The sequence below is a fragment of the Mastigoproctus giganteus genome, chromosome 6, assembly GCF_048544385.1.
Source record: "Mastigoproctus giganteus isolate SK-2022 chromosome 6, ASM4854438v1, whole genome shotgun sequence".
Taxonomy (NCBI): Eukaryota; Metazoa; Arthropoda; class Arachnida; order Uropygi; family Thelyphonidae; genus Mastigoproctus; species Mastigoproctus giganteus.
Window position 1 is genome coordinate 158,945,268 of NC_143580.1, and position 25,037 is coordinate 158,970,304.

Below are 25,037 nucleotides of genomic sequence, written 5' to 3' on the forward strand. Positions count from 1 at the left end.
TATTTTTATAAAATTCAATTTGATCTTTTACAGTAGTTTTACTCTAATTTTGGCAAAGTTCAAAGTAAAAATTAATATTTAAAGCATTTATGTATATAAAGTTTCATTTTGGAAATCTTCAAATTTCCACAAAAAATCCTACTCCAAAACGACCACTAATGGGAGATATACTATCCTAAGTTCACATGTTTGACAAACTTGTTCCTGAAAGGATTAATCAATAATTAATAATTAGTCTCCAACAGTTGAGTTCATAGAAAGGATCCACTATATCCATCTCACAGGATCAAGTCATGGCTTCGTTCGATGTAATATCACTATTTACCTCCATCCCAGTGGAACTTGCCATCTCTTGTGCAAAACAACTCTTGGACAACGATGAAACCCTTAGCGACAGAACTAGGCTGACGCCTGATGACGTTTCCGTCGCCCTCAGACTGTGCTTAACAGGGGATGCAATCATGTTTAACGACTCAATCTACCAGCAGATACATGGCACAGCCATGGGTTCCCCTGTCAGCTCTGTCACAGCAAACATCGTGATGGAGGAGTTAGAGGGACATGCGTTTACACACGTGGCAGATCACATCCTTTTGGTGTCGCTATGTAGACGATGTGTTCGTTGTCATCCCTAGAGACTCAGGTCAACGACTCCTAACCCACCTCAACTCACTATCGTCTGCTTGCTTTTATGATGTGTGAAACGAATTTTCTTCGCTGTTCGATTTGGACGAAAATTGGAGTGCATGAGTTTCTGAGCAAGCAACAAGGACATTCTTCTCTGATGGTATCCAAGCATTAGACATGGCGGAAGACTTGTATTAGCAAGAGAAGGACATTTACGTTGAAAAAGGTTTGAATAAAAAATGATTATTTAACTTTTTATGTTTTCATTTGACGTACATCGTAGTTATTTTCCTATTTTTTAAACGTACTGTGTGTGAGTTTTTCGTGTCTCCATGCAGTATAGTATACTTGGTAGAAAGATTAATTCTAGGTTAGAATTCCGCCGCTAAGTCAATTGGCTTCTAAAAAGCTTTTAGAACTAAGCGAGTCATCTCCTCTCTGATTTATTTCACCCCTTTGATTTTTCTTGCTCTGCGAATTCCATACCTAAGGAAAACAATATTTATCTACATACAGCTGTGGGTAAATGATGATTTTATTCAGTTAGCTATTTTAGGAGGTGATTATCCCTCTGTATAAGGCAATGATCAGGCCACGCCTTGAGTACTGCGTACAGGTCTGGAGGCCTCATTTTAGGAAGGATGTAGATTTACTTGAGCGTGTACAGAGAAGGGCAACAAGATTGGTGAGGGGAATGAAGGGATCCTCTTATCAAGAGAGGCTTAAGTTCTGCAAATTGCAGTGGCTGGAGACTAGGCACCTGCGCGGTGATCTGATTGAGGTGTATAAGGCCTTGAATGGGTTCAGCACGCTGAATTCTGATGGGATCCTTCCACTTGTTCAGATTACGAACCTAAGGGGGCATAAATTCAAATTAAGAAAGGACAGATGTAGAATAAATGTGCGGAAATTTGCCTTTAGCCAGCGGGTGGTTAATTGCTGGAACAAACTTCCATCTGTCGTTGTGGAAGTTGATAGGTTGAATAAATTTAAGGAGGAACTGGACAGGCATTTGGAGGGAATGGTGTGATTTTTTTTTTTTTGGCTGATGCTGCATAAGCTCATACACTTGCTTTCTTGCATCACATGCCACTACTACTACTACTACTATCGCCCTTCATAAAGTTTACGATTGAGCTGGAGTCGAACAACTCTATACCATACCTAGATACACTTGTCCGGCACGAAGACATGCTTGAAGACAACAGTTTATCGCAAACCTATGTGTGCTGGCCAATTTACCAACTTCCGATCAGCACACACACACGCGGGGCCACCTCCTCCTCTCCACTGCCCGAACCTTGCTAACTCGCGCCTGGACACACTCCAGCTCCGCAGATGAGACGCAAAGAGATCACCAGAGTCAAAGTAGACCTTACGAAGTGTGGGTATCCCATCGATGTCCTTGACAGGTGTGATCTACAGGCACGTGACAATGTGATGACCAACAGCAACGCCAACAGTGACGAGTCATCCACAAAGACATTTATCCCATACTACCCCAACTTGTCACAACAGATCGGTAGAATCGTAAAATCATATGGGATAAAATGCATCCAGCTCCCAGGCAAGAAACTGCGTTCTCTTATATCCAACGTAAAAACACTCGTCCCCACTTTTCTACAGAGCGGTTTGGTCTATCGCATCTCTTGCCGTGACTGCACCAGCTGCTACTTTGGAGAGACTGGATGTCGACTCGAGAAACGTCTCTCAGAACATAAAAGGGCGATCCGTTTGGCAGATGTAGAACATTCGGCTATCGCCAAGCATGTCTGGACAACCCGCCACAACATCAACCCACACTGCGATGTCGTGGTTGTGGACAGGTCCCACCATTACCTGAAGCGCACCTGGTTGGAATCGTTAAATATAAAATGTTCGGATGCCTCTTTGAACAGGAACAGTGGTTGCCAAGTTAACCCCATCACAGAGGCAGTAATTCTATCCATAGACAAACTCTGGCCACGTCACCACGATTTGTCACAGCCACAAACATCAACAAACAATTAACCATGTGCCTCACGCACCATCCTGGCAGTGCACATCTCTATTCGAACTGCCATTCATGTCTTCAATCTGAAGAAGGCTGCCTCCCAGCCAAAAGCTTATTAATTGTAATTCTAGTTTAGTTTGCTCTGAGAAACAAAATAATTTTCGTAAGGTATTTTTTGTGACTTAAACTTTATTGTAATGTTTTACTGTATTCAGTTTGTAAAAGCTGACCATATTTAAAGTGAGCCCTCAGTGTATTATGTGACCATAATGTTATTTTATGAAACTGTGAACCATTTGACAAATTTGATTTCCCATAGAAAAACAGCTACTTCAGCCTTTATGTATATGTAGATGCCATTAGATCCATACAATTATTTTATGATAGGCTTTTTTCCTTTTGCTTATGACTAATTTAACTTTTTTTTTTTTTTTCCTAGGAATACCTCCAGACCAGCAGCGTCTTATATTTGCAGGGAAGCAACTAGAAGATGGACGAACATTATCTGATTATAATATTCAAAAAGAGTCTACTCTTCATTTGGTGCTGAGACTTAGGGGTGGTGCTAAGAAACGCAAGAAGAAGAACTACACTACACCAAAGAAAAATAAGCACAAGAAGAAGAAAGTAAAACTGGCTGTCTTGAAATTTTATAAAGTATGTATTCAAATTCTTCTGTTCTATATATTTGTAATATTTAAGCTCTGGTTTTTTACTAATATACTGGGTATCCCAAAAGTATTGTTGAAACAGGGTGAATATAAAACAAATGGTTCAATGATTTGAATATACTGCAACGTCATCAACCTTTGGTCCCTGCAAAGGTTGATGACGTAAAGTAGATATCATCTTTTAAGGGCACAAAAGGTGATATAGTTGTACACGTTGGCACTAATGATATTAAGAGTAGGAGACCGGCAGAATTAACAAGTACAGGTCACTGTTGAAAATAAGCCATGAATTCGGGTTGAATTTGAAAGTGTCTGCAATTCTGCGAAGATACGATAGGAGGGAATATATGAGAGAGCTATGTCGATCAATTCGGCCCTGGAAAGATTGTGCAAGGCTCAAGGGGTAGAATTTTTTTTCAGCCTGGCCTGTACTTGCTAACAGGAGTGACTGCTTCTACAGGGATGGGATACACTTAAATAGAAAAGGTGCAAGAATATTTGCCGATGCTATCGAGGCAGTGTTAGGTGGGTCGGAAAACTGCTAGCTTGAGGGAATACAAGGAGTAATAGATTAACAGTAGCTACTGGCAGAAAGTGATTCTTGCACTGCTTCTATTGGAATGAGCATTAAAACAATGGAAAACAATGCAGGATATTTCAGAGACAGCTGGGAGTCATTGTGGTACAATTAAACACATGGGTTGTGTTAGGGTTGCTAAGAATAGGAACAGGTGCATGTATACTTGAGTGTACACCAATGCTAGGAGTTTGCTAAATAAATTTGAAGAATTTCAGGTATTGCTCAAAACATTAAAGGCAGATATTGTTGGGATATCAGAGACGTGTCACACAGATATAAGGAATGCAGAACTCTAATTTGGGAAGTACAATGTGTACAGAAAGGATAGGAAGGGAGGAGGGGTTATGCTATTAGATAAGAAACACATAAAATCCAAGGAAGTGAAGCCAATCGACATCGCTGGACAGTGCAGTGTCAAGTCAGTTTGGTGACATAAGCATCGGGAGATCAAAATTGAGAGTAGGATTGTGCTATAGGCCTAATGACTGAGTATAATAATAAACTGTACAGGGAAATAGTGGGCCAGTAAGTCAGTCTTATGGGGGGGGGATTTTAATTTCTCAGATATTGACTGGAATTTGTGGGTTGGTCACTCACACACTAGCAAGGCTTTTGTGGATTTATTGGATGATTGTTTCCTCCATCAGCATGTTCGGGAGGCAACTAGAGGGAGTAATACTCTTGATCTGATTATCAGTAGCGATTATTCATCCATTAAGAATCTGCAGATAAAGGAACCACTAGGTGGCAGTGATCACATTGTGCTGAAGTGGGATTTACTCAAAGAGGTAACTACCATCAGGGGTTAAAGGGAAGGGTTTTGGCTTTCATAAAGGCGACTACAATGGTCTGAGACAGTATTTAAATTCTATACAGTGGGACCAACTGATGATGTTACCAGCAGCAAATTCAAAATGGGAAGCATTCAAAGAGCTTTCTTGGAAACTACTAGGCTTTACATACCAACTAAGAAATATTGTTCAAGGGTTAGGCCTAAATGGATGTCATATGAACTAATGTGACATATGGCAGAGAAGAAAAATGCATGGGATACATATAAATTAACACGTGACACAGGAGCCTATGGTAGATATAAGCTGGTCTGTAACCAAGTTACAAAGGAGGTTAGGCAGGCTAAGACAGATTATGAGAAATCTTTGGCAAAGGATGCAAGAAAAACAGCAAAGAGTTCTTTACTTATGTAAACTCTAGAAGGAAGGGGATGAATCAGATTGGTCCACTTGATATTGATGGGTCAACTGTTGATGATCCTTCTCAGGTAGCTAACAAACTAAATGAATATTTTGCATCGACATTCACACATGAGGAGTTATTCAGCAAGGGGAATGCCAGAGGCGTATTCAACTCTGGCAGTAAGCTAGATTCTTGTAATAACTGAGAGTAAAGTGGAGGAGAAATTGTTGAAGATAAACACAAGAAAGGCACTTGGAGTGGATGGTATCTATCCAGTTATACTAAAGGAGGCAGCAAAGGAAGTAAGCAAACCCTTGGCAATAATTATGAGAGCTTCCTTGGACTCAGGGGAGGTACCCATGGACTGGAGATGTGCAAATGTGACCCCAATTCACAAAGGAGGATCAAAAGCTGACACAAGTAATTATAGACCTGTGAGTTTGTGAACTTCTGTTCCAGGAAAATTAATGGAGGCCCTGGTTAAAGAAGCACTGCGGGATCATCTAGACAAGACTTCAGTTAAAGCTCGGGCCAGCATGGTTTTGTTAAGGGAAAGTCTTGCCTGACCAGTTTGATTGGATACAAAGTACTATGATGCGGTCACAAAAGAACTGGATGCAGAGAATAACTTTGATATTATATATTTGGATCTTATCAAGGCTTTTGATACTGTTGCAATGGAAGACTGCTGCACAAATTGGAGCAGTGTGGCTGTGGAGGTAAATTGCTGCTATGGATAAAGGGATCGTTGAGTGGGAGAAGACAGAGTGGTAATCAATGGACACTGCTCATTGTGGACTACTGTTATTAGTGGAGTCCCTCAGGGTTCAGCTTTGGGTCCATTATTGTTTTCTGTACAGTCAGTCCTCGTATAGCACGGTAGTTGTGTTCCTAGAAACCCTCATGCAATGCAAAATCGTGCAATATAAACAGGCCCTATGGGAAAAATAGGGTTAAGTTCCGACCACCCGAGATTGAACACAGATTGGTAACCAAAACATTACCAAACAATAAATAATCGTAATAAAATACTTACATATTTTATAATACGTAATAAAAAATATAATTTTTTATAATATTTATTATATTTTATTATAATATAATAAATAATAAAAATTACGTAAGTATTTTTTACGAATAAAATACGTATTTTATTACGTAATAAAATATTGCTAATGCTTTTTGCTTCTATCGTAAGGAAACTTGTTTTTTGTTTTATTTTCTATCCAAACAGATGACAGGCGTTGCATCTCTTCCAATTCTTTGTGTCTTAATCTAATGGATTTTAATTACACTTTGAGTTGTTCCTGCTATGAAAGTTTGTTTTTATTTTCTCTGCATTCTTTGTAATTCTCAGCGTTGCCTCATTTAAGTCTGTAGCACGTGCAGTATCACATGGTCTTTCATTTCGCTCAAAGCGTTTGTTTCATATTTTTTTGCTATCACAGTGGCGGACTGGCCATTAGCGTTACTGGGGAAACCCCAGTGGCCGGTGTGATTTTGGCCATAAACGCTAGTGTGAGGACACTACAAATTTTCCCGGGTAAGAATTTTTGACCCAGTCCGCCTCTGTTTTATCGTTATTGCTTTTTTTTTCTCTCTCTATGAATCTGCAGTGTCTTCTCCAGGATGCTTCCTTTTCACACCTTTTAAGTATTTTACTAATTTTTAGGGAATAAAGCACAATTACAAAACGAGGAGGCACGCTTGATACACATGAACAAAGCTGTGCGCGTGTAGCAACTGAATAAACAACACCGTAAAGGCAGAGATACACTATTAACACCTCACATTTTACTAAAGCACATTTCTAGGGGTTACTACCATAAAACAATAAAAACAATTTCCAGTTGCGTTTCTGCTAGTGGAATCTGTTATAAACTGGTAGTAAACTCGATCTAATTGCATTCGCGATAATACCGATAGCTGGAATTTTACGTTATTATGGTGAAATGTTTCCCCTTCACTAATATAAAACACATAAATACATTTTCAGAATCTCCTCTTCATTCCTATCGTTTTGCGTTCAGTTGGGGTGATTCCGCGTTCGACTGCCATTTCTTGTAAACACAAAGGTGAATTGTGCATAAGCGAATTCGGTTTGTGTTATATAAGATGTATCGTTCCCCTATTTATAAATCGTGTATGATCAAATTCGTGTAATGTAAACACATGTTATACGAGGACTGACTGTATTTATAAATGATATTGATAATGGTATATCAAACTTCATGTCCAAGTTTGCAGACAATACGAAGGTTGGCAGGGTTGTTAAGGACACTACTGAAGCTATGCTGCTGCAACAGGATCTGGAAAGGTTGAGCAGATGGGCTGAGAGGTGGCAAATGAAGTTTAACATTGACAAATGTAAAATACTACATATGGGAAACAGCAATCCCAGAGCAACGTATCAACTCTGTGGTACTACACTGACAGTGGTAGAGAATGAAAAGGACCTGGGGTTTATTGTGCAGGCAGATATGAAGTTCTCTGAGCAGTTCAGATGGGCTGCAAGAGTAGCTCATGGAGTATTGTCAATGATATACAAGAATTTTTCTTGCAGAGATAAGGAGGTGATTATTCCCTTGTATAAGGCAATGGTAAAGCCACACCTTGAGTACTGTATACAGATCTGGAGGCTTCATTTCTGAATCAAGAAGGATGTAGAGCTGCTGGAACGAGTAAAAAGAAGGGGCAACAAGATTAGTGAATGTAACAAAGGGTTGCTCTTACGAAGAAAGGCTCAAGTTTTGCAAATTACAGTGTGTGGAGACTAGGCACCAGCAAGGTGATGTGATAAGAGGCATATAAAGCCTTGAATGGTTTGAGCATGCTCAATGCCAATGGGATACTGCCTCTTGCTCAGAATAATCAAAGGTACAATGCGAGTAGGCGTAATCTACAGACCAGGTGATTGTGAAGACTATGACAAAAGCCTCTACATGCAAATGGAATGGGCAAGTAAGCGTCAATGCCTTATTATGGGTGATTTCAATTTGCCTCTAATTGATTGGAGTAAATGGGAAGGAAACTCGACAGGGGGAACAAAATTTTTAAATCAACTAGATGACTGTTATTTGTATCAACATGTCAGGGAAAGTACTAGAGAAAAGAATATCCTAGACCTCATCATCACACATGAATCAGATGACATAACAGGGCTGACAGTAGAGGAACCAGTAGCAGGAAGTGATCACGGAGTTCTACGGTGGATGATGACGAGAGAGGTAGCAGAAGTAAAAGGCAAAGGAATGGGTTTTAATTTCAGAAAAGGAAATTACGATGCCTTAAGGTACTACATGGCCTCTATTAACTGGGTAGATATCGCGCAGAGAATGAATACAATTGAACTGTGGTACGCTTTTAAAACATTAATCACAGATGCCTTGAATGCGTATATACCATTAAAAAAATACTCCACGAGAAGGGTTCCAAGTTGGATGAATAGTGAAGTTGCCACATTACTTGAGCAGAAAAAGGTGGCATGGAAACGTTAGAGCAATAAAAAGTACTGAAGCCTATAACAGCTACAAGGTGGTGTGTAATAGAGCCACAGAAAAGGTTCGACAGGCAAAGGCAGTTTATGAGAAATCACTAGCAAACAGAGCAAAGAGGGGGGATAAAGAATTCTTCACATATATAAATGCCAAGAAGAGCAGGACAAACCAGATCGGACCTTTACGTAAGGGAAAGGGGATAGTAATAAATACACCAGCTGCCGTTGCAGGTGAACTCAACAGTTATTTTGCATCGATATTTACAAATGAAAAGCCTTTTGTGGCAATGGGAAATTGTGGGAGCGAAATTAAAAAATATGTAATTAATGATATTGAAATTTCCCAAGATTATTTAATGAAAAAACTTTCGAGCCTACAGACTAGTAAGGCTCCTGGAGTTGATGGAATATACCCTATAATCTTGAGAGAGGCGGCAAGTGAGTGCATTGAACCACTGAGGCTGGTTATGCGAGCATCACTAGACTCTGGGGAGATTCCCTTGGATTGGAAAAGTGCAAATGTATCTCCCATACATAAGGGTGGCTCTAAAAGTGAAGTTGGAAATTATTGACCTGTCAGTCTGACTTCAGTAGTAGGGAAAATCATGGAGGCATTGATCAAGGGTGGAATTCAGGATCATTTGGATAGCATTGAAATTCTCAAGGATACTCAAGGATACCTTGTAAAGGGAAAATCATGTTTAACAAATCTGGTTCGCTATTTCGAAAGGGTCACTCACGAGTTGGATTTAGGGAATAATTTCGACATTGTTTATTTAGATTTCAGCAAAGCTTTTGACTCAGTCCCACATGAGCGGTTGCTTTATAAGCTGGAACAGGTTGGAATCACTGGGAAAATCCTTAGATGGATAGAAGGATGGCTTCAGGGCAGGAGGCAGAGGGTTGTGATAAATGGCTATTCCTCAGATTGGGTTGATGTAAGAAGTGGGGTTCCCCAAGGATCAGTATTAGGACCACTGTTGTTTTTAATTTTCATAAACGACATTGATGAAGGGATAGAGGGCGTGATGTCTAAATTTGCAGATGATGTTAAAATTGGTAGAGGCCGACAGTTTGCCTCTAGTGTAAACCTTACACTTCAAGAATGGTCAGAAAAATGGCAGCTGTGCTTTAATCCAACAAAGTGTAAGGTATTACACCTGGGAAACAGTAATCCCAAAATAACTTATTCACTTGGTGGAGTTCAACTAAACCCAGTACTGGAGGAAAGGGACTTGGGTGTTACGATACGGTCAGACATGAAATTCTCTGAGCATTGTAAACAGGTTGCAAGGAAGGCCCATGGTGTCCTATCGATGATCTATCGAACTTTTGCAAGTAGAGATAGGGACGTGATAATCCCATTATATAAGGCCTATGTTAGACCACACTTGGAATACTGTGTTCAAGTATGGAGACCGCACCTAAAGAAAGACATCGAGCTTCTTGAAAGGGTGCAAAGAAGGGTAACTCGCCTGGTGAGATCGGCAAAAGGGCGTCCTTATGAAGAAAGACTTCGAATATGTGGGTTGCAGAATTTGGAAACTAGACACCTTAGAGGAGATTTGATTGAGGTGTTTAAGGCTCTGAGAGGCATCAGTAAAATGAATGAGGACAAAATTTTCAAGATTATAAATGATGCTAGAACTAGGGGACATAAATTCAAGTTACGCGGGGAAATGTTTAGATTGGACTGCAGGAAGTTTTATTTTAGCCAGCGAGTTATAAATTACTGGAATAAGTTGCCTTCATGGGTGGTAGAGGCCGACAGTTTGGGGAAATTCAAAGGTCATCTGGATAGTACTTTCGGGTAAGGGAAGCGCATAGGATGATAGGATTAATTTCCTTTTTATTTAATTTTTAATTTCATTTTATTATTTTTATTTATTAATTATTATTATTTATTTATTTAATTTTTGTTTTTATCATTGTTTTGTTCGGATTTTTTTTTTTTTTTTTGGCTGGTGCAGCATAAGCCATAGGCTTTCTTGCACCATACGGCCGTTACTAATACTAATAATCATCTGAGAGGGCATAAATTCAAATTGAGGAAAGACAGATGTAGGATAGATGTGCGGAAATTTTCCTTTAGCCAGCAGGTAGTTGGTTGGTGGAACAGACTTCCATCCCTTTTTGTTTAAGTTGATAGCCTAAATAAATTTAAGGCTCAGCTGGACAGGTATTTCGAATGAAGGGGTGAAATGGAAGGTTTTTTTTTGCTGATGTTGCGTAAGCTTGCTTTCTTGCATTGTGCCTCTGCTAATGCTAATAACCTTTGTGTAGTTTCCATCAGTATTCCCTGAAAATCTTGAATCGGTCTGCTGCATTGCAGGATATTTGTGAACATTTTGGGGTTTATTTTCTGAATGTGATTTTACAGATCTGTTAAATCTCAAATTTTTCTGTGATAAACTCAATTTAATAAAATCTCAGGCAAAGAAATCCAGTGGTGTCAAATCAGGAGACTGCAGTCCCCAAGGCATCACATGGTCTGAACAGTTCTGGAATAATATGGTGCCCCATCCTGTTGAAAGACAGTTTCAAGTATACTATTTTCAAGAATTTGGGTTCTAGAAACTGTTGAAGCATATAGAGGTAAACAAGTCCTGTCACTGCAGCTTCTGCAAAGAAGGGATCGTAAATCTTACTTTATTATTCCAAGCCATACGTTGACTTTAGGTGAGGTTTCCCATTCAGTAAATGGAGTTGGCTTTCACATCTTATCACAGTTGTGAAAAGTTGTTCTCATTGCTGAACAGAATGTGGTCTATTAAACTGTCATTGATTTTGGCCAGCTCTGCATATTGGATAATTTTCCTCATTTAAGCTATGTAGTCTTTGAATGTGATAACACTGTGAGTAGCTAACACTGAACTACACCATGAGCTACTCTTGCAGACTGTCTGCACTGCTCAGAAAACTTCATGTTTGCCTGCACAATTACCTCCAGGTCCTTTTCATTCTCTACTACTGTCAGTAGTACCACAGAGTTGATATGTTACTCTGGGGATACTGCTTACCATATGTAGTACTTTACATTTGTCAATGTTAAACTTCATTTGCCACCTCAGCCCATCTCAAATTTTCTAGATCCTGTTGCAGCAGTGTACTGTCAGTGTCCTAAATAACCCTGCCAACCTTCATATTGTCTGCAAACTTGGACATTAAGCCTGATATACCATCATCAATATCATTTATAAATACAGAAAACAACAATGGACCCAACACTGAACCCTGAGGGACTGCACTAATAACATTAGTTCACGAAGAGCAGCGTCCATTGATTACCACTGTCTTCTCCCACTCAACCATCCCTTTATCCATACCAGCAATTTGCCACCAATGCCACATTGCTCCAATTTGTACTGCAGTCTTCCATATGCAAGTATCAAAAAGCTCTCTAAGATCCAAATATATGGTATCAAAGTTATTCTCTGCATCCAGTTTCTTTGTGACCATATCATAGTATCCAATCAAATTGGTCAGACAAGACTTCACCTGAACAAAACCATGCTGTGTCCAAGCTATAACTGAAGTGTTGTCTAGATGATCCTGCAGTGTTCTTTTAACCTGTCCCTCCATTCATTTCTCTGGAGCAGAAGTTAAACTAACAGGTCTATAATTATTTGTAAGCATCCTCGCAATGCGATCTGACAGGCCCGGATATGCTTCGCAACTCTCAGACACGCTGTGTGCAGCTTCCGGGCCGGAGGTTGCACACAGTAGTGTCACAGGTCAAAGACCCCATTACTAGGGATTCTAGTAGTGGGGTCGTGTATGAGATCACATGCCCGGATTGTGGGGAATGTTACATGGGGGAGACAGGACGGCGTCTCAAGGACCGTCTGGGAGAACATTCACGAGCGATACGGACCGCAGAGCTCAATAAATCCGCCATTGCCGAGCACTATTGGGAAAAACAACACCAGATCTCCCCCGACAACGCTGTCATCCTTGACCGGCGCATAGATTCTGGGACCGCAAGTGGCTGGAAAGTGTGGATTGGATCCTCTGGTAACAATAGTATAAACAGACAGGGGAGTTAGGCTTCACCCCCTTTTTGAGGCGGTGGTTTTGACAAGAGACAAACGTTTTAATTTTCCACGTGTCCAGTCCACTTCCGGTTCCGGTACAAGTGAAAGGAATGCTGAGTATGCGCCTGGTCATCCATGTGTGCCGTGAACCTGGTATTTAAGGATGTGTCATTTAAGTCTCACTATTACTGAGGAAGGAGGAAGACACCTCCGAAAGCTCTAGTGTTTTTTATCGCTTTTATATTTATATTTTAATGCATTTTAACTTATTTACTTATTTTACTTTTGTTATAGTTTAGTTTTTTGTAAATGACTAAAAGTTTTTTGTAAATATTATTTTACAGTCTTTTCTATCATTTTATTTTACTTTATTTCATTATTCAACCAGTCATAAACGGTTGGTGTGTGTGTTTAAAATTGGTAGTATGAATAATCCCGACCTCAGAGGCCTTATTGCAGATAAAATATCACCTTTTGTGACCTTAAAAGATATCTGCTCTACACTGTCATCAACCTTTTCCCCCTTGAAGACATATGCTAAGACTTCAAGTGCAGAGCTGATGAAATCAGTGGTGGTGTAGTGTGGTGGATTAAATCAAGCGCCAGGTGTCTTTTCAGTCTTTTGTTGCTATTGGCAAAAAAACTGTCCAATGTGGACTTTTTTTTTTTACTTTTTTGTAGCTTTCTGAAGTAAGAAATGACTGTTTTCCATTTTGCACATGAGTTCAGTGTCAGGGTGTTTTTTATCACTTTGCTTAAACACTTTCAACAAGAAATGAGTCTTCAGTTGACACTCTTTGGGTGTCTTTCTTCCTCTCCAGTGTCACTCTCTGTAATTTTCTCTAACTCTTGTAGCTCCTCTGTTGTTGGCTCATACCCATGAGCATCAATGTGGTCCTCCACATACTCTTCGCTAACCTCCAGACCCATTGATTTACCAAGAGTGACAATATCATTTATCAAGGTACCTGGTGGAAATGTCATTCGAAGAACTTACAATCAGCCTCACACAATCGAGCATGTTGAACTTCGACCTCCAAAAATCTTTGAGGGTGACAGCATTTTCAGCAGAGGTTGCTGCAAAGCAACTTGCGAACATTTTTGTGGTGCAGATTTTCTTGGAAGTTTGCAATCACTTGCTGGTCCATTGATTGAAGAAAAGGAGTGGTGTTGGATGGCGCAAAAATTTGACTTGAACAAAGTCAAATTGTGCCTCAAGAGGTTGAACAAGGTTGGGATTGTGGCCTGGCACATTATCCAGCAAGAGCAGTGCCTTCACAGGAAGCTTATTTTTCTCAAGATAACTCTTCACTGAAGGACAGAAAACTTAAAGCTCCCATTCATTGAAGACATCCTGTAACCCAGGCTTTGTTACTGTGCCAGAACACTCCCAGCATGCCTTTGTCAACCTTTTGTTGTTTAAATATTCTGGGGGTGTTAGTGATATAAAGCAAATGTTTTGGCTTAAAATCTCAAGAGGCATTATCACCCAACAGAGAGTGAGTATCTTTCGTAGGCTTGTGCCCAGGTAAACTAGCCTCATCCTTAATGATGTAGGTTCTCCTGGGCATTCACTTCCAGAAGAGGCCGGTTTCGTCAATGTTAAAAACCTGTTGGGAAGATAACCTTCCCGATCAACAAACTCTTGGAGTTCAATTTTACGGGTCTCACTCCTTTTTTATCAGCACTGGATGCCTTTCAACATGTTTTATATATTCACCCTTTTTTTTATTTTGAAGCACTCTAACCAGCTTCTGCTGGCTTTAAAGTCTTCAAAGTGCACAGTACGGTCACTGGTTGATGGAGCTTTAAGTTTCAGATCATCATAGATCTGAACCAATCATATGAGAGATGTTTCGCATGCTATGCATTGAACAATAAAAAAAGACTAATTGGTTGAGAATAATGGTATGAGTGATGTTCTGTGCACTCTGCATCAAATTTCCACCCAGGTATTGTTCCAGCTATATCGGAAAGCCATCGGTAGCTGCAAATATCATCGGTCCTTAAAATAAATTATTAAAATGTGCAAGGTTTCTGAGAATATCGGATGTTGATGTCATTTTAAGTTAGCCCACTGTATATAATAACTATATTATCAATTTGCTATATGTAGAATGAATAATTTGAAATATGTATGCAATTCATAGTAAAAAAATAAATAAATTATATATATAAAAAATACAATTAGCACTTCAACTAAATATTTTCATATTTATAAATTCTTTTTTTTTTGTATAAATTTAAGTAATAAGGATGATGCCATTTAAGGAAACTGGTTCTAAAATATTTGGCTCAGTGGTACTAACTTGTACTCTCAAATCAGGATCTACATTTAACTTAATCCTGTATTTTGATTTTGTGTATAATAGAGTAAAGAATGTCTTTTCACACACATTGTGGGAAAGAATATTAAATATCTGAGTCTCTTCAGTCTGCAAGTCACAGAATAACTGCAAGTTGCTTTTTATTAGCTGACCATTTCAAGTATTCATACATGCATAAGTGTAAATGTGCACTAGTGGTGGGGATTGAACATGCCCTGCTAGGGAAGTGACTTGTATATATATACTAATCGTATCAAAAATAAGTAATGTTCTATATTGAAACTTGATTCTGTCAGCATATTTTTAGGAAAATAAACACGTTACTCGATACCTTCTGAACGTTTCGCAGGCCCTCTGGAACTGGTCAACGGATCAGAGTTTGGGAAACACTAATCTAGAAGATTCCGATGTTGTAGCCTTGAGGCCAAAATCTCTGCCTTATTCTTCGGCAGTTCAAGTTACTTGATGTGATCATTAAGCAGACTTTCTGTGACAAATGAGGCTCTGGATGAATTGTGGTACTGAAACTGTGGTGTTGCCATGTGTTTTGCCTAGAGCCATAGTTGCTAATGTATGGTAACATGCTAAATGAGACCCGAACTGTAATTCGAAAACAAGTGCCAGTTGACAGATTTTATGTGATTTTCGTGTTCAGCAGCATAAAATTAGTTGTGATTGGGTATTTTTGCTTCTGTAACATTTTTAGGTGTTGACCAGTGTAATATGCATGTTATGGTAGGCCTAAAAATGGATTAGCAAGGGTATTAAAAGAGGGGGCTTCAGCAGTTGGAGGTAAGGTTGTCATTTCATTTAACCTTTTAGGTACTGAGTTACTTTCAAAGCTGCTAACACCAAGGGGAGTTAATTTTTGAATAGCTAACATTTTCTGAATGCTAACTTAAAGAAATTTTACTGCTGTTATAGCATGAGAATATCAGAATAGTAAATTAAACAATAAATTGCATGGAACATCAGTATGCAATCACATTCATAACACATTTTTCTTTTCAAAAGAGGGCAAAACGTCTTTTGGTATGTGTACAAAACATGGCAGTAGTGCATTGCATGGAATACTGGGAACTGTAGTATGAAAATGAGTTTAGTTAGTCTTAGAGCAGTGGTTTTCAACTGGTGTGCCACATAATTTGGGTTTGTTACTTAAATTTTTTTTTAAAATCTGTATACAGTTAGTCCTTGTATAACATGTTTTTACACTACACGAATTCGATCACAATTATAAAATGAGGAGGCATGCTCGATACACATAAACAAAGCTGCATGCGTGTAGCAACTGAATAAACAACACCGTGAAGGCAGAGATACTGTTTTCCTAAAGCACATTTCTAGGGGTTACTACCATAAAACAATTTCCAGTTGTGTTTCTGCTAGTGGAATCTGTTATAAACTGGTAGTAAACTCAATAGCTGCATTTGTGTTGGTTTTTACGTTATTAGGGTGAAATGTTTCCCCTTCACTGATATAAAAAATATACATTTTCAGAATCTTCTCTTCATTCCCATTGTGTTGCGTTCGGTTGGGGTGATTCTGCATTCAACTGCCATTTCTTGTAAACACAAAGGTGAATCGTGCATAAGCGAATTCAGTTCGTGTTATATAAGATATCGTTCCCCTATTTATAAATCGTGTATGATCAAATTCGTGTAGAGTAAACGTGTTATACGAGGACTGACTGTACATATTAATAATTCTTAATGGATAATCTCCTCCTTATCCCTGCGAGCAAGGATAAGGAGGTGATTATCTGTTCACGGACTCTTTTTTTTTTTTTGTTGTAAAATTTAAAACAGTAAGCATGATAAGCAACAAAGAACACTGCGATAATAAGATAAGAAAAAAATGCAGTATGCACAAGTGAGATACAGAGTAAAGTTTCTGAAAATGTGTTTTTTTATGATTGAATATTTTGTGGAAGGGGCGACACATTTCACCATAATAACATGAAAACACACAGAATTTCAGCTATTGGTACTACTGCAAATGCAAGATAGTTTACTACCGTTTATAATTGGTTACACTAACAGAAAAGACCAATAAACCAGAAACTGCAAATTGTTTGTTTTATCTTAGTCACTTCCAGAAATGTGCTTTGGAAAAATATCATGGAGGCAATAAATACTAGTGAGTCAGCAGCAGGGATAATGGAAACGTTGAAAATTACATAATAGCAGGGTTTTTTCCAGCACAAAAGCTAAAAAATACTGTTGCCTGTACTCAAGATGTGGCTTAATCTTTGCCTCATACATAGGAATAATTGCCCCCCTTATCCTTGTTATCAAAACCCAGTGTGCTGGCCTAGCAGCCTGTCTGCACTGCTCTCAAAGAACTTTGTATGTGACTGCACAGTTAACTCACTTTTCATTTTCTGCTTCCTTGATTGTAGTACTACACAGTTGGTATGTTAATGTTGTTAACTGCTACCCATGTACAGTACCTTGCATTTGCACACACTCCGGGGCCAAATTGACAAGACTCGTGTACTTGCTCCTGTTGTGTCTAGGCAGAATTGTACCTGCTGAAATTGGATCCTACTTGACTCTTTCTCAACATAGCCCTTTACTTAAGTCCTCAGATCAACACTTACCATTAGTGCCAACATGTACATCACTTTTTATGTGCTTAAGAGCTCTGCTTTTTGTCCTCAACCTTTTCCCTAGGAAGATACACTTTGTTCCTATTATGCACCACAAACATTGCAGTAAAACGTTTCAGAAATGCTATTATCCTAACAAGTATGAAATTTCGGTTGCATTTCGAATTATGCTAATGTTCAAGTATTTGTCCCTTGAACTGCTAATTTTGTGACGTCTGTAAACATTTTCAGAAAATACATCTTCAACATTGCTACAGTTTTGGCATTGGCATAGTTAGCAGTTCCTGAATTACTGTAAAACTGTCATTTTTGGAATGAACTCATATCCCTGCATTTTGTTTGTTTTTGAAACATGGCACTGTTTATTTATAAGCTGTCAGATCCCCCATCTCCTGCACGAAATCACAATTGCAACGTACCACAACTTGTTGGAGTTATTTATGGCTTATCTCCATTACATCAGAAGCATTTTCAGAATCTTTGGCATCGGATTCATGATTTTCATATACTTCTGACAGCCGCACACAAACATTTTAGTAGGAATAAACCCTTCACCTTGCCTGAGCTGCCATCAGTTGTTTGTCACTCAGCAGTAATGCTTTGCAGCAACATCATATATTCATGGTTTTTAAACAGATATTTGCCTCTTAAGTCCAATATTAGTAATTGTTTATTTGAAAATCAACAGATGATAAGACAAATTCTATTGGCTCAACTTTACGAAATCTAAACAAAGCCCATTGAATTTACTGCTTGTGTTACTGTCTAGTGCAGACTCAGTAACAAATACCATACAGTGGATTTCAGTTATTTGGGCTACTGGTTAATTGAGGCAGCCATTTAATTGGGACAAATCTTAAAGAACAGAATCTAATTGACAAATAGCCAGGGTTTTCTTTGCTTAATTGGAAAAATGTGGTGTTTATGGGGCTGCAGTATTTGATTACCATAAGATTGTCTCTGACCAAACCACGTGGTCCAGTTGAATTTTTTGGAGGTCACAGCCAAAAAAAACTTTTTTTGCCTGTTCCAGTTTATTGGACTTTTTGGTTAGTGCAATCTATTATAAATGGATCATAAACTCTTATCTTATTTCATTTGTAATAATACCAATAGCTGGAATTCTGTGGGTTTTTACGTTTGGTGAAATGTTTCGCCTCCCATGAAATCTTCAATCATATAAAAAACATTTTCAGAATCATCTCTTTCCTATTTTTTAAGCTTTGTAAACTTGCTACTCTATCTCACTTGCCTGTATATCATGTTAGTTGCAGTTTCTGTGCTGTATCTTTTTTGTTTTAAATTTTACAACCCAAAAAAAGTCCATGAACAGAAATATCAATTAGTATGTAGATATTACAGTATTAATTAAGCTTGTACCTAAACATAAATTTATTTTTATTTTGCTAACCTGTGGAAAATATTCTTTTCATGTATCATTTAATTTTTTAATTGGTAAGGTTATAGTGTAAATTTGTGCTTTAAATCTTTGCTTTTATAGCCTGTGCATAATATTCCTCCTATTTTCACTTATTAGAATTGCTGTTTAATAGAATTTTACAAACATGATCACAATGACCGGTGCTTAGTTACATATTGTATGTCAACAGTATTTTATTATGGAGAGTCCACCATACATAATTTGGTTGTACAGTGAACCAATCATAAAGCAGAACCCACTGTATTTTACATATTTACATGAATGTTTGCATAATTGGTGTAGCTGCTTAATCAGCCCAGAGTGCACTATAACCTAACTGTCCTTGTGGAGAAAAAGCTGGGAGCATCTGATGTACCAGTGCCACATATACGAGGACCTACAGGGAATCTTCATGAGATTAAGATTCATACCCCAACAGCAAGAACATCACCTATTGGATTCAAGGGACAAATACCAAATCCTGTCCAGATTTACCTGGGACCTCTTCACAAGAACTCGAAATGCGATCAGGAACTGACGAGAAGAACCACACAAGGACAAGACATACAAGAGACATTGAGTATGACTCAACTACAATGATCAATCCTCCTGAGCACTCAAAAACAATTTGAGATAACCCGACCCAGCCAAACAATGATGGTGGACGCAGTGCCTGGCTGAAAGTGTTTTGCAATCAGCTGAGACAAATAAGGAACTAATCTCAAATTTAAGCATGTCAAATCACCTTTCGCCCATATTTTGGCCTTTTCAAATTCAAGCGACACCACCATCGTGCAATCAATTAGTTAATTTTTAAAATTTTTTTTATTATTTTTTTTGATATATAGGTCCTAGCCGCTGAAATCTCTGGAAACTACACGGCTGGACCTGCCAGAGTAAATGAGTCTACTGGGTTCCTGGTCTGCCTCCATGGGGCAACGTTGGGCCTCAGCAGGGGTCCAGTGGCTAAACGACCAGATGAACAATGGTACATGACATCACACAGATACAAAGCCCACACACTTTTAAATCTCTGGCATTTCCCAGTAAACTGGTACACCCAAAATGAAAGCAATGCAGAGATGGGGGTGAACCCCTGGTTCCGTTAGACTTCAATACACTTTCAGTGAGCTGGTCACCAAGAACTGGAACCCACTGTACTTGACTATAATTGAGCCCAGCACCTATAGCGGGTTAATTTGTGTACACCTTAACCTCTCCAGGTGGGGAAGGAGCAGCAGTGCATAGCACATGCTTCTTGATTAGACTGGGGTTCGAGTCTGTCACCACCAAATACGGAGGATGCAGAAAGGTCAGGGAATGACCACAGCATATTCCTGGAGCAATATGGCCTTAGTTGCTAATGCTCCAAATAACAAACAAACAAACAAAAAAAAGAAACCTTAACCTCTACCAAAGAAGAGGTTAAGGTGGTGAGAGAAGCCATACAGGTGCTTTTCAGTTCATTTGCCAAATTGGTTGGTCCCCACCCATCCCAAGCTTCTGTGGTCTGTGAAAAGTCAGATTTGTAACAGCTGACAAAATATTCAGAATGCAACACAAGAGCTATTAGCAATTCTAAAAGAAGCTTAACAAGAATGCTTCTAGAAGTTGCATAAGCAGAGAATGTGTAGTGTCAAGATTACCTTGCAGGAGATCCACCCAAATAACTTGTAAACTTTATCATTTCTGAAATATTAGTTTAGCCCCAAGTTATGATCTTTTTAATCACCCTCTGTATGTCAATGTTCTGGCCAAGAGACATCTCTTTTAAAAGTTTTCCAAATTTTTTTGAAGCTTAGTAAATTTGTTACAAAAAAATTAAAAATTAAATATAAACGATAAATTTCATTAATAAAAACTACATAACTTTAAATGAATCTTTCCTACCTAACACATCTAATATCTGAAGAAATTCTTTGTAATGTGGACTAAAACATTAATAACGAGCACTTTCATATCAAGACAGTTAATATCTGAAATTTGTCTTGTTATTGTATTGATAAAGTGCATACTGAGGAATAACTGATCTGAAAATTGTTTGATTTGACACGAGGAAATCAAAAAAGATGTATTTTCTTTACAGGTAGATGAAAATGGCAAGATAACTCGATTGCGAAGGGAATGTCCTAGCAAAGAATGTGGAGCTGGTGTGTTTATGGCCTCTCACTTTGACAGGCAGTATTGTGGCAAGTGTTGTTTAACCTATGTGTATAACAAGCCCGATGAAGAGTAGTTGTACTGATATTAGGTTTTACCAAATAAAAATCTAAAATGTGAGTTGGGTATTAAATAAATATTGGTGATTTCAGTGCAAAAGTTTACTTTGTACAATCTTAATTCTCCAGTGGTTACTCATTCTTTTTGCTTATTTGGCCCCTTTCTGTGTTTTGCAATTGTAACATACCTCACCACATAATTAAAGCCTTATTCATTTTTCCTACCTAACACAATACATGATATGGTACAGTGATGACATCCTGAGTCTCAATTTAGTAAGCAGTAATGATTATTAAAAGAACTTAGATTATGAAAAGTAATAATTAAAGATTTATTTTCAGAAAATAAATGCACAAGGTTTCAACTAACTCATATTGCTGATAGTCTAGAAATCAGTCACTCCTCCCTATTAGTAAAAGCCACCTTTCTTGTCAATCAAAATTATATAAACCCCATAAGATGAGTGCAGCAACCATATGTCATGAACATCAAAACAGGCTTCATGGATGACAACTGTCAGTAGTATTCCACAACTTTGTTGACATCTAAGTGTTTTTTTATGTTTGATAAAGTATTACTGCAGGTATAACAATGTCTGTTTTGTGTGCTAATGTGATCCAACAAAGTGTTAACATTTTTTAAAATATTTAATACATTCCTATCAGAGACTGACTTCATGAATAAATATTGTTAATCTTTCACATGCAGGTGCATGATATGGGAAGTGACTGTGTGACCAACTAGTTTATTTTTCACCATGTGAGAAATATATTTTGTATGGTTAATAGAAAACATGAGTTGTACAAGAGGCTAATAGTATAGGACAATGTAAAACATTGCTGTGGAATACATCCTTTTACCTGCTTTGTCTGCAATACTGAAAAACCAAAAACTTGCTTTGCCTAAAACTATATGCATATAGTTTTAGGTAAAGCAAGTGAGATGTGATTCTGGCAAAAATATATATTTCTCATTCTCATCCAACTCATTTGTTTTTGTGTATGCAAAAGAACTAAGTGGTCGTTCTCCTAATCCCACCTAACAAACACATTCTTATTGGGTGTTCTCAGCAGTGAAATATCTGGAAATCCAGCTGTACTTTTCCATTCAATTGTACAAGTACCTGCAGTGAAGATTATACACTAGGATAAGCAAATAAGAGTTATACAAGAGGCTGATAGGACAGGACAATGTAAAACATTGCTGTGGAATACATCCTTTTACCTGCTTTGTCTGCAATTCTGAAAAACCAAAAACTTCCAAGTGTCTGACACTGGAGCAGTGATGATAAAAAAACAAATTTGGTGGTGCAAAACTTTAAATAGTATTAACAAATTTGTTCATATGATTGCCAGTATCACATGCAGGTGCATGTGATACTGGCAATCCAGCTTTGCAAGAAATGGCTGCTTATCTAACTGCAGAATATGGAATTAGTGAATTCAAATGCAGTAGTGGCTAGCTCCAAAGATATGGAGTCACTGGTTAAAGAAGTGATGTAGGATGATCACCCAGACAAGATTGCAGTAATAGTACAGACAACTTGGTTTTGTGAAATATTTGTGGTGAGTGGATCATTTTAGAAAGAAAAGGCCACAGATTGGATTATATTGTATGATCCATTGTTAAAAAATGAGAAGGATATTTTTAATCTTGACAAGGGTATATTTTATTTTCTGCCAAACACTTCCAGTTTAAGGAGCTGTGTAACGTTGGAAAACTGAGTAAACAGAATCACTGCTCTTATGCTGCGATGCCAATTGCATTGCAGCATTGAGATTATAAATTGTTGCACACAATACATTCTGCTGGGACACTTAAGTTGAATATACAGTTAATGTTTTTGCCTCCCAACACCAGCACAAGTTTTACTTAGCCATTGGATTAATTAAGGCATATATAACATTGAGAGACCATATGGAGCCCACTTAAGATAAAGTACTTGACCAAAGAAAGGCTAAGAACAAGGGAAAAAACTGCAGTTCACTGTGTAGCCACCACAAACTATTGTTTTGGCTGGTAAATTGTTAGTACTGCCTACTCAGTGATGTTTGCTTGTCAATTCAACTGTCATGTGACATTTTCTGTCAATCATTTTTGAAGAAATTTTCACTTGTAGTGTAGCTTTCATTCTCCTTTCAATTTTTTTTTTTTTTTTTTTGTGATGTGAATATAGAAATTTCAAAAATGTGAATCCTTTGATTAGTCAGTTTATGAAGATGAAAACAATTGACTTTTTCAAGGAAAAGAATGAGTTTTTTGTTACCATTTCAATTAGATAGTATGAATCAGAGCTGTAATACTCAATATGTTCTATGTTGATATTAATATTTTACAAATGTTACCATTTCAATTCAAGTTTTGAATTAAGTAGGAACAAGAGGCACCATGTGGATTATAATTGGCAAAGTGCCATAGTACTGTATCAGTCTCAAAGGGTAGCTTTTTTGAAGAAAGCAAACTGACCTTGAAGCATAGGGATTGGCATAACTAGCAATAAAACTGTTCTTTTAACATCAAAATGCAACAGTTGAAAAGAATGGTTTTTGGTATGTATGAATTTGGATCAACATTGTCAAATATGACATTTGTTAAAAACAAATGCCAAATGTTTAAAGATAGTACACCAGGAAATAAGCACCACTATTATTACCTGAATGATCAGGGTGCAAAAAATCGAAAGACAACGGAAATGCCTAAAATCTTGCGAAAAGTATAAATGTAGCACCGATGCCCAAAAGTAAGCTTCATCAGATGTGGCCATATTATTATCAATCAGTAAAATTTATTAATCTTATTACATTTCATTGTTAATTAAATTGTACATAATCAGAATCCAGACTAGAGCAGCAAAGCAACGTGCACAGATTAGCTGTGGCTTGCTAGAAGAACCAAAGGGGTGATTCTCCAATGCATCATTCTAAAAAAAAACCACGTGTGAAATGAGAACTGTTTGGAGATCTTTCTAGAACAGGACATGATCTAGCCAAGGAGGATGTCTTTGTGTGTGATGGTGCACAGACTGAAGAAATTAGGTGCCACCTCAGCATTTTGATTAGCATCTATGACACAGGTGTAGGGTTGTATCCTTGAAGAAAATGAGGTGCTCATCAAGCTCTCAGTTGCCCAACTCAATGCTAGAGCTCACTCCTGTGCATCAGTAACACAGTGGCAATCTGCACAGCAGAATGCTCTGGTCCCATAAGAGCTAGTTATTGTTGGCGACTATAATTTCAGGGAGATGGAGTATATTTAATGTAAAAAGATAAGTGGATCAGGGTTATGTCTGCAAGGGGCAAAAGTAGATGTAGAGCAGATGTCTTTCAAGGATGCAAAAGGTGATATTGTACATATTGGCAAAGTCAGGGGTTGGGTTAAATTTGAAAGTTCTGCAGTTCTGCCCAGACATAATAGGATGGAGTATACAATTTGTATCAATTTGGCCCTGGAGAGATTGTGCAAGGCTCATTGGGTAGAATTTTTTCATCATGGTCTGCTTGCTAACAGGAGACTGCTTCTACAGGGATGGGATACACTGAAATAGAAAGGGTGCAAGAATATTTGCTGATACTATTGAGGCAGTGTTAGGTGGGTCAGAAAACTGGTAGCTTGGGGGGGGGTTCACAGACTAAAATATTAACAATAGCTGCTGGCGGAGGTGAAAGTGATCTTGCAATGCTTCTATTACAATGATCAGAGTCATCATGGAACAAGTAAATACATGGGCTGTGTTAGGATAACTAAGAGTAAGAACAGGTGCATGTACACCAATGGTCTTCAAGGAATTAATCTTGTAAGCTACTAGGCTTTATATACCAGTTTAAGATTTAGACCTAAATGTATATGGGATGAAATAATGTGGCT

The 25,037-nt window shown here is 38.1% G+C and overlaps 1 protein-coding gene across 1 annotated transcript in view; it reads left to right on the top strand.

Moving 5' to 3' along the window:
• RpS27A (ribosomal protein S27A) overlaps positions 1–21,233 on the top strand; it is a 74,535-nt gene extending 53,302 nt beyond the window's left edge. The window contains exons 4-5 of the mRNA XM_090375429.1: positions 3,060–3,277; positions 21,040–21,233. Of these exons, the coding sequence (XP_090231555.1) occupies positions 3,060–3,277; positions 21,040–21,189 (368 nt within the window). The 3' untranslated portion in view covers positions 21,190–21,233. The remainder of the gene's footprint in view (positions 1–3,059; positions 3,278–21,039) is intronic.
• Positions 21,234–25,037: the final 3,804 nt, after the last annotated feature.